Source organism: Malaclemys terrapin, chromosome 2 (genome assembly GCF_027887155.1).
Source record: "Malaclemys terrapin pileata isolate rMalTer1 chromosome 2, rMalTer1.hap1, whole genome shotgun sequence".
Taxonomy (NCBI): Eukaryota; Metazoa; Chordata; order Testudines; family Emydidae; genus Malaclemys; species Malaclemys terrapin.
The window spans coordinates 33,437,452-33,452,978 of record NC_071506.1 but is presented as its reverse complement, the minus strand read 5'-3'; the positions used below and the strand labels follow the sequence as shown (position 1 = coordinate 33,452,978).

The window sequence follows — 15,527 nt, the reverse complement described above, 5'->3', positions numbered from 1 at the left end:
TTTCAAGCCTTAACTTCTCTTGAGACTATGTTCTCATCACTAAGGTGGTCTTCGTTCATTGGTAGGGACATTAACAGCAGCAGTTCCTGACCACTGTTGGTTGACTGTACATACCTATGGTATCAAGTTTCATCAGTTTGGCACATTCAATGAATATTAAATTCATAGCATGTTTATATTAACTATTTATAGCTTATTGTGTGTAATGTATACGAATTAGGGCTGTCAAACGATTACAAAAATTAATCCCGATTAATCAGTTTTAATCGCACTGTTAATAATAGAATATCAATTGAAATATTTTTGGATGTTCTTCTACATTTTCAAATATATTGATTTTAATTACAACATAGAATACAAAGCGTACAGTGCTCACCTTATATTATTTTTTTAATACAAATGCTGTAATACGATCTGTTTATCGTGGAAATGCAACTTACATATGTAGATTTTTTGTTACATAAATAATGTGAGCACTGTACACTTTGTATTGTTGTACTTGAAATCAATATATTTGAAAATGTAGAGAAAAATCCAAAAATATTTATAATAAATTTCAATTGATATTCTGTTATTGTTTAACTGTGTGATTAAAACTGGGATTAATGTGAGTTAAAATGGGATTGACAGCCCTAATGTGAATCAAATGTGTGTATAATAAAGCAAACTTATTAGTATAGGTTAGAAATCTTAATGAAGAGAATGTCAAATCAGGAACCATCAGCTATTAAGAAATCCACAATTACGCAAGCTTCTTTATTCAACTTGTGTTTAGTCTGTGTTTAGTGGGAATGAGTGAGCTCTCCTAGTTAGTATACAGAAGAGCTGTAAAGGTTTTGTGAAAGTTGTGACAAAACTAGCATCCCTGAGGAGGAGTGGTTGTGCGTTTTCTTTCACAGCACAGAATACTTGTCGTGACCCCAGTAACATTATAAATGGGAAAGTCTGATGGAAGCATCAGTGATGTTTTGAAGGGCCAACACGTTCCTTTTCAACTACTGAAGCTCTCTGTCGTAGAGATAAGGAAGCTGCCACAAGTTAGTTTTTCTTCAATGAGAGAGAGAAATAAATCCTGAAATCATTATAGGTCTGTAGCTGAATCACAGCAAACAACTTGCCAACAAGACTTGTTAGTTTAAAATAAAACAAAAAAGCTAGGCCAGCTCTTGGTCAGGAATTATGAAACACTAAGTCTGTTTTTTCCAAGGAGTCTGGACAAGTTTTCAGCTGTTCATATTGTGCTTAAACATGAGCCTAAGAACACTATGGAAGTCTATAATGCACATCTAAGGACTTCCAAGGATTTTTTTATTCCTTTGTACTGTCTCCCCAGGCCCTGTAATATGAGGTACTTGGTTGGAGTTAGACCTTAAATGACTGACTTATACTATTGGCGTTTAGGGAAGGAGCAGGAACATTTTTCCCAAACTAAATGCCCACAAGCTTTTTGTATTGCAGCTGTAGAACTGGAATATTTGTCTTCCAGGCACTTCAAGGACAACTACCTAAAGATACAGGTTGCCTTTAATCACCAAACTTATCTTTTTTTATTTGTTTTGGGAAACCTCCAAGTACAGTAAAATGCCCTTTCTTTGAGTTTGTCCTTTCCCCAAGGATATTAACAGATTTTCATTTTTGGCTGTAGGCCCACCAGCAGAAAAGAGTGCATTTATAATCCTCTGTGCCTCAGTGGTTAGCCTATAAAAGCAAAGTCCCACCCAAGTTCGTCAAAACTGTTAGGATTTATCCTTGAAATAAATTTATTCCTTGATACTTCTCTTTAGCTAGAACAGTTTGTCTCAATTTACTCTATTGTGGTAATATCTAGTAAATGTGAAAAACATGTCTGTCAGTATGCGGCAAGGTGAACTATAGCAGAAGTAAACATGCAGCTGATTCTTCACATGTACCCTTTTGGATACGGTTTTAGTCTCTAGGATTCCATTAACCAACATAAAAATGGCTTGCAAAATTATTTAGTCTTGATGATTGAAATCTGTTTTTCTTATTGGTGAGTGAAATAGCACTTGTATTTTTGTTTTTCACCATCATGTTAAAGTGGCAGACGTGAGAGGGTTCTACCTGGCCTGGTAAACTTTCATGACTATCTTGAAGTGTCTGCAAATCCATAACGGAGAACATGTATATGTTTCTCCACTTTAAATAAAGCTAAGCAGTTTGTCAGTATAGGCAATAACAGTCAAGATGACAACTGTTCACTAATGAAGAATGCTTTGCTTTTAATGGGGGCGTTTTGGGTTCTTCAGTACTGTGTCCTTGATCCAATAAGGAAGAGCTACATAGTAAACAGCCCAAGTAGAGATAAAGATCCAGTCCTGGAAATGTGACTGCCCCAGTGCAGGCTATAGTAAACAAATCAGATTTTTTTTTTAAGGGTTTGGCATCATTTGCCCAAAGTCCTTTTGCTCATGAGGCTATGTAGCCTCACTGTTCAGTGTTGATTGTCCTGAAGATGATGAAATGAGGCATGGTTGATGGAGAGCTTGGATTATGTTGAAAGCCATAAAGTAGACTTGCTGGGCTTGAATTTTGGGTTACCTTTTTTCTTTTAAATCCTCACTCACATCTGTATCTTTGCCAGCCTAATTTTTTAAGTAATTTTCTGTTCACTGTCGACCAGGCTACAAAGCTAGTCCCAAGCAATGAGTAACCATATCTAGTTAAGTCTCTACTCTCCTTAAGGCCAGGATTTTAAGAATAGTACATCTCTACCTCGATATAAGCAACAGAGAGTCCTGTGGCACCTTTAAGACTAACAGATGTATTGGAGCATAAGCTTTCGTGGGTGAATGCCCAATTCGTCGGATGCAACCTCGATATAACGCTGTCCTCAGGAGCCAAAAAATTTTACCGCGTTATAGGTGAAACCGCGTTATATCGAACTTGCTTTGATCCACCGGAGTGCGCAGCCCCTCCCGCCCGGAGCACTGCTTTACTGCGTTGTATCTGAATTAGTGTTATATCAGGTCGCATTATATCGGGGTAGCAGTGTATTTTAAAAGTTGTTGCATATTTTGGAATCATTTTTAAGAACTGTTGACCCTCTGAATATCCTGATTCTGATGTTCCATTCCAGTGAGGACTTTCCTTTTTTTACTTCTGTGATGGTAAACTTTGGGGGAAGACTTTTGTGTGACTGCTGTACGTGCACTTAAGTACTACAGCAATGTAAGCAGTATAAAAATCCTAGGTATGTTTTTAGCTGCCATCCAAGTAATTGCAGGATTTTCTGTTTTAGAGACAGACTACGGAATGGTCTGTCAGCTAGATCTGATCTAAATGTTTAACTGTGGTTACTACTTAGAACCTCATAATCCTGTGTTGGCCTTCTCTCTGAATCCAGAGTTTGGCTTCTGGTTCCTGGCACCCCAGGCACTGTGATCTTTGCCTTCTCTGCTCTGGGATCTGGCCTTAGGATTAGGCTGCAGCAATATCCTTTGTGTAAATTGTAGGCTGCTAAACTGCTAGAGGTGCTACCTTTCAGAAAAGACTTAACCATTGATAGTGATTAATATACTTCCATGTTTTAAAAGAAATGAGTGTTAAAATATGCCGTCACTTTTATTCAACAAACTTGGTCTCTGCATTCTTGATTCTATTGCCTTACTTTACTAGCAGAAAAGCCTTTGTTCTCCCACGACTCTGGGTGCCTTGTGGTGCTAAGTAAAGTCTCTTCTGTCTCACATCAGTGGAATTGCACATTGATTTTGTTGATTATGCAGGAATCTGAAACAACACTACTTTGTATTATAGGTTGAGTTTACATAATCTGTAGTTGGGAGGGGGGAAGTGACGGGGGGAGTGGTCTCGTAAATGGGGCAAATTTCACTTCATAATGCCACTTTTGCCCATCTAAATGCTCCACTTTATCACAAAAGGTGTTAAATCCCTGATTATGTAGTGTGCCTGTGAACTATTAATTAAAAAGATATTGTCAAATTGAAGTCTAATCACTTAAAAACAATAGGAGTATTTTTAAAGGTACTACACCATCTCTTCAGTTTTTACCTACCAAAGTTGTCTACAACTTTCCTATTTTTAGAATGTGTATATTTTCCCCCTATTGTGTGGGTTGGTGGAAAACCCACACAGATGGTCAGAAGATGATGAATGGCTGAAGGAGAAATATTGAAACTTAGCTATACATAAAGTGCCAGGAAATAGGCAAAGCAAAATTGAAAAATACTCTCTAATCTTTTTTCAGAGTAACAGCCGTGTTAGTCTGTATCCGCAAAAAGAAGAACAGGAGTACTTGTGGCACCTTAGAGACTAACAAATTTATTAGAGCATAAGCTTTCGTGGACTACAGCCCACTTCTTCGGATGCATATAGAATGGAACATATAATGAGGAGATATATATACACACATACAGAGAGCATAAACAGGTGGGAGTTGTCTTACTAACTCTGAGAGGCCAATTAATTAAGAGAGAGAAAAAAAAAAAAAAAAAAAAAAAAAAAAAAAACTTTTGAAGTGATAATCAAGCTAGCCGAGTACAGACAGTGTGATAAGAAGTGTGAGAGTACTTACAAGGGGAGATAGTCAACGTTTGTAATGGCTCAGCCATTCCCAGTCCTTATTCAAACCGGAGTTAATTGTGTCTAGTTTGCATATCAATTCTAGCTCTGCAGTCTCTCTTTGGAGTCTGTTTTTGAAGTTTTTCTGTTGTAATATAGCCACCCGCAGGTCTGTCACTGAATGACCAGACAGGTTAAAGTGTTCTCCCACTGGTTTTTGAGTATTTTGATTCCTGATGTCAGATTTGTGTCCATTAATTCTTTTGCGTAGAGACTGTCCGGTTTGGCCAATGTACATGGCAGAGGGGCATTGCTGGCACATGATGGCATAGATCACATTGGTAGATGTGCAGGTGAACGAGCCCCTAGCCATACCATCAGGGGCTCGTTCACCTGCACATCTACCAATGTGATCTATGCCATCATGTGCCAGCAATGCCCCTCTGCCATGTACATTGGCCAAACCGGACAGTCTCTACGCAAAAGAATTAATGGACACAAATCTGACATCAGGAATCAAAATACTCAAAAACCAGTGGGAGAACACTTTAACCTGTCTGGTCATTCAGTGACAGACCTGCGGGTGGCTATATTACAACAGAAAAACTTCAAAAACAGACTCCAAAGAGAGACTGCAGAGCTAGAATTGATATGCAAACTAGACACAATTAACTCCGGTTTGAATAAGGACTGGGAATGGCTGAGCCATTACAAACGTTGACTATCTCCCCTTGTAAGTACTCTCACACTTCTTATCACACTGTCTGTACTCGGCTAGCTTGATTATCACTTCAAAAGTTTTTTTTTTTTTTTTTTTTTTTTTTTTTTTCTCTCTTAATTAATTGGCCTCTCAGAGTTAGTAAGACAACTCCCACCTGTTTATGCTCTCTGTATGTGTGTATATATATCTCCTCATTATATGTTCCATTCTATATGCATCCGAAGAAGTGGGCTGTAGTCCACGAAAGCTTATGCTCTAATAAATTTGTTAGTCTCTAAGGTGCCACAAGTACTCCTGTTCTTCTTTTCTCTAATCTTTGTTATATAATCTTAGTTGTTTTGTTAGAAACTTTCAGAAAAGAGGTTTAGTTGAATAAACAGTTTCAGTATCTCACCTAGGAGGTGGCTGAATTTCAGTGGTGAAGGATTGAGGCTCTGTGTGAATTTGTGATTTCAAAACAAATACACCAGAATATCTAAAATATCTAATGTAATCTGTTGCATTAGTGACAAACATCATTACTCTTAGGTGTCTGTTTCTATTGATTTCTAAGAATTTAAAAGCTAGCTTAATTATCTCTTGCATGCATTGAACAAAAGGGATATTAGTGTAGCATTTTAAGTGAACTTTATTTTGTAATATGTTACTTTTAATAATGTAAGCTAATATCTTTTTACAAAATACAACTTAAAATATTTATTACATGAATGATCTCTTTATAATTATCTGATTGGGTCCATCGATTAGGTCAAACAGAGAGCTTTATGCCAGACATAAAGGTATGTCAACACTGCAAAAGATGATCTATGACTTGGGCTCTTGCTATGGAGCAAAAAATCCCCCCTTGCCAGGTCTCAGAGCCCAGGTCCGAGGCCAAACATCTACACTTCTATTTTCAGTTGACTCACACTCTAATACGCACTGCTGCTGGTCATTTGTTGCACTGTAGAAGTATCCATACTTCTGCCACTTTAGTATGAGGGGAAGCGGAGGCAAATGGCTAGCATAAAACACTCTCTGGCTTGTCCAGTTCAGAGGTAACTCTGAGAAGGATGAAGCAGCAAACCTTTGAAACAATGACTCTTAAGGATCTGAGTAAGCTTCAGAAGAAATTTATAGTCACCATCTGTAGACTAACATCTCCTCGTTGCCGGGGCTTTGCTCAGCACGCTTGCTGCAATTCTTGAACACTCAACAGCTCAATTAATGTGTAGGGCCGTCAGGTAGGAAAGAGTTGAGATTTTTCTTCCTGAAAAGTGGGCAGTATTGGTCCACATCTACTTGGAGAGAAGGTATTATCTCCAACTATAGGGACTAGTTTGTTTGGTTGCAGAGCACAAGAAGGTGTTGTGGCACTATCGTTGGCTAGCAAAGTTTACTTTAGTATGTACAAACCCCAGAAAAGATGCTATTCTCATAGGAAAGGTGTTTTCTTTAGTTTAAGAACCAAGGATAAACTAAAACGTGAAGGAAACCTTTATCATGTTTTTTTCCCCCCTCTCATTTTAGGGTGCGGTCAATGGTGTGCTGCTAGTGACGCCAAATAATATAATGTTTGATCCACATAAATCTGATCCTATGGTCCAAGAGAACGGCTGCGAAGAGTACGGTATCATGTGTCCAATGGAAGAAGTGATGTCAGCTGCTCTGTATAAAGAAATTGTGGACAGCAAAATAAAGGATTCATTACCCATGTAAGATAGACTAGTATCTGTAAAACTTGTCAAAAAGTTGTATAGTATCTGCATTAGTAACTATATAGTAAAACAGTAAACTTTTTTGAGAATATCCAAGATTAACTTGGAGAGACTTGGAAAACTGCTTTATTATTTTCATTTTCTTGGTTTATTATATGTTCTATGAACATCAAATGAATTTTAGCTTCCTCATCTCCTGGGCATCATCAACTATTTAGAAAGTTAGCATTTGGCAATAGTTACTATATTTTTGCCCCATACTTATAATTGCTTTCCTATTCTAACTGTTAACAAACTAACTGTTTGATGGTGACCACTGCAAAACACAATAGTTTTGAAATAGCTCCAAATCCTTGAGTAATTTTAGATAGAAACCTTAGTTATATGCTTCATGGTTGACTTCATTAAAAAAAAAGGCACATTTTCTTCTTTGGAAGTATAAACAGGCCTGAATTTTTTTCTGCCCTTTTTTTTAAACTAGTATCGGGAATACAGTGAACAGCAAAATAAAGGATTCATTATCCATATAAGTGCTGGAGCACTGGAAAAATGGAGCAGGACCTTTCTCACCCTAATGTCAGTTGATGTATAAAAGGAGTCTGAAGCTTAAGCAAAGAGCCCTTTTCCCATATGTTCATTATGTAATAAGTGTGGGGCTTTTTAGCTTTTGTTTATAAAGCTTTAAATAGACTGTCTCAAAATTCCTTCCTCTCAATTTCTTCTGGTTTATTTTAGTCACTTGGTGTTATCCTGATAGTTCTCCAGTTGTCCATATTTTGATCAAAAACAGAATGAATGAGACTTAATTATCTTAACATTAAAACAAGGAGAACTTTTTTAAAGAATCAGGCTACTCTTAGAAATCATAAAACAAAAGGGCACAAACACTTTACAGGATATCTTTTTAGGCTGTTTACCTCCTATGTGTAACTCTTTCGAAAGTGTCTTAGTAAAGAATTAACACACATTCTTGTGTTGTAAGTCAAAGGTAAAGAAATAACGTGTCTCTGAAAAATGCCAGAGGAAGATAACCAGATGATGTGGATCAAGATGCCATCTGTAACATCGGTTCAAATGTATTTTTTTTCAAACCACATAGATTTTCAGAGAGAAAACTGAAGTTAGACTTTGGCTATGACTACATTACAGAGCTTACAGCTGCGCTGCTGTAGCACTGCTAGTGCAGATGCTGTAAGCTGATGGGAGAGCTCTCCTATTGACTTAATTACTGCAGCCCCTGCGACTGACTGTAGCTATGTTGGGGGGGGAGAAGCTCTCCCGCCGACATAGCGCTGTTCATACGGGCGCTTAGGTCAGTATAACTTATGTGTGTGCGGGTGTGTGTTCCAAGGCAAATTAACTTTGAAATCCACTTCTTTAAAAAAATCTACTGCAAAACAACATGCCAAAGATCCTGAGAAATCTGAGCTGTAGACTTTGATTTTTCTGTCACAAGTCCTATAAACCAAAGGAATGAAAATAGTTTAGAATTTGTGGCTCACTCTGTTAGAGTAAATCAGGGTTTGTGCAGGAAGTCTGCAACTTAGCTATCAAAAATTTAAGCCAAAAATTTCAAAGCTGGATATTATAAAACTAGGCAACTGGCTTTCATCTTTATGGTATCAAAATAAGTACCTCCTAAAAATCAGGTGTGTACATACAGCTATGGAGGCCTAACTTTAGGCGCTTGAGTTTGAATGTTTCAGTCTTTGAGTGCTAAAATACTCAACGTTAATTAATGTTTGTGAGTAGAGCTGGGCAGGAAATAGTTTTCCTGTCCTGGGAAAATATTTGGGATTTTAAAATTTTTTTACTGTCCCTTTATTGGGGTGAAAAGTTGAAATTTTGAAAATTTTCACAAATTGACAAGCCAGAAAATTCAGTTTGGGTCACTTAAAACATACTATATTTCAATTTTGACTATTTTTTAATTTAATTTTTTCCCCTCTAATAGTCTTAAATTTAGAAACAAAGTAGCTTCATATCAAGAAACTAGAATTATTTGTTTAGAAAATATCAAAATGGGCCACTTCAATTTCAGGTGGTTTTTTTTTTTTTTTTAAACGTTTCAAGTGAAGAAATTCATGGAAGTCATCCCATACCAGTGAACAGTCTTGGTTTCAACAAATTAGTGTTTTTTGACTGGAAAGTAATTTGCCAAAATATTCCCAACCAGCTCTACTTGTAAGGCACTTGGATGCTGGGCAGAAGGGGAGTGGTATAAGTACTTAAAATGAAATTTGCAATTCAGTTCCCTTTATTCTCTACCTGCACCACCAGATGCTCCCTCTTTGCTCTGCAAGTTAAGTAATGGGTTTCCAGAACCCAGGAAATACCCTTAGAATTTTGCCCAAGTAGACGTTCTGCATCATGGTAAAATAGGGACAGTCAGGCTACACAATTGCTGGTACGTTGACATGGACTTGTCTAGCTCTGCTGCATTCTCTGTGGCTCTAAAAGACTTTGGAAGCCAACCAGAAAGTGTCCTCTGGACAAACTGAATTATAGGGCTTGTAATGACCTAGAGGTGGTGTAAAGAAGCTATAAAAATTACCTAAAATATCTCATGAAAATTATCAGTCTCTATATAGCAAATTTAACTGCTGCGTAATGGGGCGGAGGAAGGGAGAGTTGTGAAATCTCCCAGTAGATCTTTGTTGAGAAGTCCTTCCTGATATTTAGGAAAGTCTGGCTTCAGTTTCATCCTAGTACTCCTAGTTCAGAGCCCCTTAGATCACTGTTAACATTTCTTTCCCTTCTTGGTGTTTGTTTGTACTCCTGTGTCCATATCCCACCCCTAGTTAGAGAAAGCTATATGTATTTAACTCTTACTTTTTTCCTAGTGAGTTAATATCTCTAGCCCCTCAATCCATTTTATTTTTTTTCTTTGATAAATAGGTGAGAGGTTCAGTGCCTCGTAATGAATTGCTGAGAACTGAATGCAGTATTTCAGTCTGGTCCCATCTAACTCGGCTCTGAAGAGGACTGTAATCTCAATGCTGCTTTGTTTGCTGCCCAAATTTACTTCTGACTACATGTGAATCTTTGTACTTTGCTGAGTTTTCCAAAGCATTGCTGTCTTCCAGGTTTCTCTGGAATGACTTTTATTTCATATTATTCAGAGTTGCACTTCATTTTTCTTCCTGTGCTTGACACCCAAATCATATTAGTTTTTCTTCAGCCTCATGTTTTTACAACATTTCAAATTTTAAACTTGTTTGTTTATAGCATACCTGGTACTATGGGTGTGCCCGGTGTTTTAGATGTATTTACAGCTGGAGGCAGTCCCTGAATCAGGCAGCTGAAGCTCAGAAAGGAATAAAGAACTGAGTGATGATCCAGTCATTTTCCTATTCATTTTAAGAAATTGGAGGAATCCTATCAGGTTTACTAGCCATTTAGCCTGAATGCAGTGTCGTTGAATAGCATTGTGGACTAAGAAAACTCCCAATAAGACTAATAGGACATATTCCCAGTATGTTTATTAGGCCAGTATAATAATGATATATATATATATATATATAATATATTTACACGTTGCAAAAGTACCTTAAAAGAAATGTCTGTATAGGCTTGAGAAGATTTATCAGATATTGGCTCTGGAATCTCAATTCTTTTGTTACTGGTTCCCAAATGTAAATATTGCAGCTGGAAAGCTAATTTTTTTCCTTTGACTATTACATTAGTTTTTCCTAGTGACTGAGCTCAGAATTACACATTTACAAAGTAAGATGACTTCAGAGGCATTTACGTTCAGATCCACAACTCCTGGAGAGAGAACACTTTTCATGTTCTATACTGTATATGATTTGTCACCTTACAATTTGTGGAATTAAAAAAGGAATATATAAAAATTCACACCTGCCTTCGGTAAAATGCTTGTCTCAGGTGCTATCTTAGTTGTAAACATCTAAATAGAACCCAAATCTCTGGCAGCGCCATTACTATAATGGCAATCCAAACACTACTATGCTATGGCTCCTGAAAAAGTGAGTCATGTTTTGTAAAGTCGCAGCAGCATGAGACCCAAATTTAAAAAAATCTTAATCTGGAGCTGTGGTAGCAGTAGCTAAATTAGATTAGCAAACTATTTAATTTGGTTAAATATAGCTTCTGATTGGCTTTCCTCTTTCTAATTATTTCTGCTTCTGCAGATTCTCTCCTGATTATCTATTTGAAGAATTACTTTTCCCCTCCTCATCATTTCAAAAACTCATTCAATTTTGTAAACTTCAACAATAAAAATCTGAGACCTTACACGAACTTTCTTGTTTGTAAGGAAATTAAAATTCACAAAAGCTAAAGAGCTCATTTCAGTCTGTGTAGGCTTGTGGCATCTTTTGATTTAGTTAAGCTCAGATATATGCTGATAGTTGCAAGGAATATATTTAGCATTATTTGTATTCCATACAGATTTTGGTGACTGAGCATTAAGATTGCTCAAATACATTTCCTATCAGTGCAGTTACTAAAAAATTGAGGAAGTTGTCAGTTTAGGACATTACCATCCAAACACACTTTAATTCATAGCTTATTACCTAAGCGTTCTAAGGCCATGTCTACACTTACCAGGGATTGATGCTGCTGCGATCGATGCAGTTTGGGTCGATTTACCGAGTCTAGTGAAGACCCACTACATCGACTGTAGAGCACTCTCTCCGGTCAACTCTGGTATCCCACTGGGGTAAGGTAAGAGCATCTCCTGTCGATGCAGCACGTTTTAGACACCGCAGTAAGTCGACCTAAGCTACTATTCACATAGCTGGAATAGCATGACTTAGGTTGACTTACCCTGATAGAGTAGACAAGGCCTTAGTCTGAAATGCAGGCTGAAACTTAATTGCAACCTACTATCTTAGCAATTACGCAATATATACTTAAAGAAGAGGTTACATGCACTGGTAATGAAATCTTAATTTTACTGGGAATTTAATTCATTAGATGTATGTATTGTGGGATAAAATGTACTGAAGATGTCTTTCAAATGGAAGGTGAGTTTTTTTTGCTTCTTTCCCCAGAGAATGGGAACTTAAAGCACAGACTTCCTAGAAGGCACTTTCTAGAACTTTGTTTTGTTTACTTCTGACTACAAAAAATACAAGTAAATATATACTTATTGTCCCCGTCTTCTCCCAGTACTCCATATCCTAGCCCCACTTGTGCTAGTTTATTCTGAAACCTCTACCTTCAGGTTGGTAATACATAGTGTTGGTGTCTTACTCAGTGAATAAGAGGTCAGCTCTATTCTTACTGTAATTTACCTTTTTGTACTGAGCCAGATCTAAATCGGCTATACTAGCAAATCCTATTAGTGTACTATTCCTTGAGTGACAAAAGCACATTATGTCAGTATAACTGTCTATACTAGAGCCTTGGCTGGTATATAAGTGTTGCACCCCGCACCTTCTCTTCCCCCCGCCCCCGCAAAAAACTGCAACAACTGATGTTATTAAACTGGCAAAAGATTCTGTTGTAGACCTGGCATTACAAAATAATCAAATACAATTTATTGTAAGTGACCTTTACAATAATCTTAAACAGGCTTAGAATCTGTCAAAAAGACTGACTAAATGAGCTTCCAAAGATCCATTTCAGCATTAATATCTCTAATTTCTTTTAGGGGAAAAAAGTTCGATAAAAGACACTTTGTGGTGATAACTTGGACTCTCCTTTGCTTAACAGAGATGTAGAACCATTATCTGTAAGGGACCTCTGCCATTTCAAGAAAATTACAAGAAGCAATACAGATGAAATGGATTCAAGGGTTCGGGATACAGGGAATGACAGTGCCAGCACTGCCCCTCGGAGCACAGAGGAGTCTCTTTCGGAGGATGTGTTCACAGAATCGGAACTCTCTCCAATATGTGAGGAACTTGTTTCTTCAGATGAGCTTCGACAAGACAAATCTTCTGGTGCCTCATCAGAATCTGTCCAAACAATAAATCAAACTAGCGCAGAATGTTTAACACTAATTTCAGACTCCACTGATGTTCCCAATGACTTAAAATCCAGTGTTGACTTGCCTGTAAATGACAGTGGGTTTGTAACCCATATTATGGGTTCAGAAACTGTTGAAATGGCAATACAGAAGGGAGAGGACACTGTAGGGGAAAAAGTTACAGATGCCCATCAACAATCTTTGCAAGATATGCAACCCAGTAAAGAATGTGGCACAGATGTAGATGTCACAGATCAGGATGCCACACTAGAGAATATACACAAAAGAGAGGGTGAAATAAAGGAGGAATGTCTACTTTGTGAAGACATCAAAGACTCTCAAAAAAAAGAGACCATTACCAAGGGAAAACTAGTGAAAGAATTAACACGAGATTCGGACATAGACGTTGAAGAGCTTCGTGAACTCTGGAAAATTCATACTATGCAACAAACTAAGCAGCAAAGAGAAAACATGCAGCAAGATTCACAAAAAGAAATTAAGCACAAAATGGAGGTTGCAGCAGATGGACAAGCTGAAGGTAAGTGAGTCAAGGTCTAAGGTTATAGAATAAAATAAACATGCAAATTTTTTTCAACCATCCTATCCCCCTGTCACCACAACAAAAAAGCTGCTTCTTTTAAAAGTACTAAACTTTCAATGCATTTACTAACTATTGTAGATCATTCTTAGGAAAACTTCATGTGCCTGTATGTGCATACTGAAATTTCTCCCTGGCTCGATGACAGAATATAATTCATACTACTTAGAAGCAAATTTTCTGGACCCTTTACCAAGGAGAAGGGTAACTATTGGAGGAATTGCATAACGGGAATGGGAGACTTGGATTTGCATTCTTCCAGTCACTGTCTGGACTTGTCTTCCCAGTTGTGTTTAAACTTAATGAAGAATCAAATCAGCTGATATCATGAGGACTGTGGCTGATCAACCAATGTAGAACCCAAAACAAATTGTGATCCTTGGTATGTCGGTTAAGTGATTAAATCGTGGTCTCAGGAAGGCTCTCTATGGTTGGATGAATTTCACCCTTGGTACTGAACATAAGTAATATGGCTGAGTTAAATGAGAACTCTAACTTTTTGAATTTTATAACCTTTTGGGGACTTGAATCTCTATCTTAACATAACATTACGTCAACATATATTTTTCTGCATTTTGCTTAGGCCATGTCTACACTACTACTTATGTCGGCAAAATGTATGTTGCTTGGGGTGTGAGAGAGCACATCCCTGAGCAACATAAGTTACTGCTGCTTGTTAGGAGTGTTTTAATTATGTTGACGGGAGAGCTCTCTCGCGTCAGCATAGAGTGACTACATGAGAGATCTTACAGCAGTGCAGCTGCATTGGTACAGCTGTTGCCAATGTAAGGTCCCTAATGTGGACATGGCCTTACTCATATTTGATCATTCCTTTATGCTTGATGCTGAAACAGAATAAGGTTAAACATACAAAAGCCCTTCCCAGCACAGGAGCCAAATAAAGAATTAATTCTCAGATGTAGAAAATGAATTTTTAGTTTTCTGCACATCTTCATTCCTGTAAAAGGTCAGTTCTTCAAGTGCTTGCCCCTCTCAATTCCATTCTAGGTGTCCGCGTGCCCACGTGTGCAGCCATCGATGATTTTTGCCTTAGTGGTATCCATAAGGTCAGCTGTGGCACCCCTTTGAGTGCCACACTCATGTGTCTGTATATCAGGTGCCACCAGCCCTGTGTTCCTTCTTACCGCCCATGGTAAGTAGTCAGAGCATCTTTCCTTGCATAGCAAGGGTTAGTAGTTTCGTCTCTTCTGACTTCTCGCTTTAGGGCCTTGTAATTTAGTTTGTTTATAGTAGTTGGTGTTAAATAGCTGTGAAGGGTAGTTAGAAGTTAGAGTCCCATTGGGGACTTCACCCCAGGCGGAGCATACCTGGGTCTTCGGGGTTTAAGCCCTGCTCGGATTACAACAGGCCTATGCCTGTTAGGGACCCTCACAGCAGTTGCCTCAGGTGCTTGGAGGAATCACATGTTAAGGACAAGTGTCCTATCTCTAAAGACTTTCAACCCAGGACCCAGAAAGACCATGATATCTGTTTGAGGGCTCTCCTCAGGGAGCCTGCCCTCTGACCAGCTTCTGAGTCATTCCAGCCAGACTCTACCCCTAGTATTTCAGCCTCTGTGCATAGCACACCCGCGGCACTGGTGCCCAGGAAGAAGACCAAGAAGCACGGCTCCCTGACAGCAGGCAAGACGGCCTATGAGGTACTGGGCAAAGGACCCAGTTTGGGCCGCCCCACCCACACTGGAGCCACATGGATTAGCTGCCCAAAGGATCCACCGCTGACTCCTGGGAGCAGTAGGGAACCCAGACTTGTGGTGGGATTGACGACTTCCCAGGCTCTCCCAGCATCTAGAGAGCAGAGGCCTCTACCAGCACTGCCGGCACCGCGTGTACCGCAGGAAGCAGCAAAGGCCTCCTGCGAGGGCAAGCCAGCTGCCAAGACCCTCCACGGGCAGTTGAGCGCCACCGAGCTCCTGAGCTGAGGCAGTGTTCTCCAACTCGGTGCCACAGATCTCCAAAGGGTTCAAGTACCTACATTCCCACCCACCTCCAGACTCACTGGTCATCTCTGCAG

General features: G+C 38.6%; 1 protein-coding gene across 5 annotated transcripts in view; it reads left to right on the top strand.

Annotated features, from left to right (window-relative positions):
- Window positions 1–15,527, top strand: part of OXR1 (oxidation resistance 1) — a 465,986-nt gene that overhangs the window by 365,041 nt on the left and 85,418 nt on the right. For all 5 annotated transcript variants that reach the window (XM_054017343.1, XM_054017342.1, XM_054017340.1 and 2 more), the window contains 2 exons: window positions 6,770–6,954; window positions 12,640–13,433. In XM_054017343.1, the coding sequence (XP_053873318.1) occupies window positions 6,770–6,954; window positions 12,640–13,433 (979 nt within the window). The remainder of the gene's footprint in view (window positions 1–6,769; window positions 6,955–12,639; window positions 13,434–15,527) is intronic.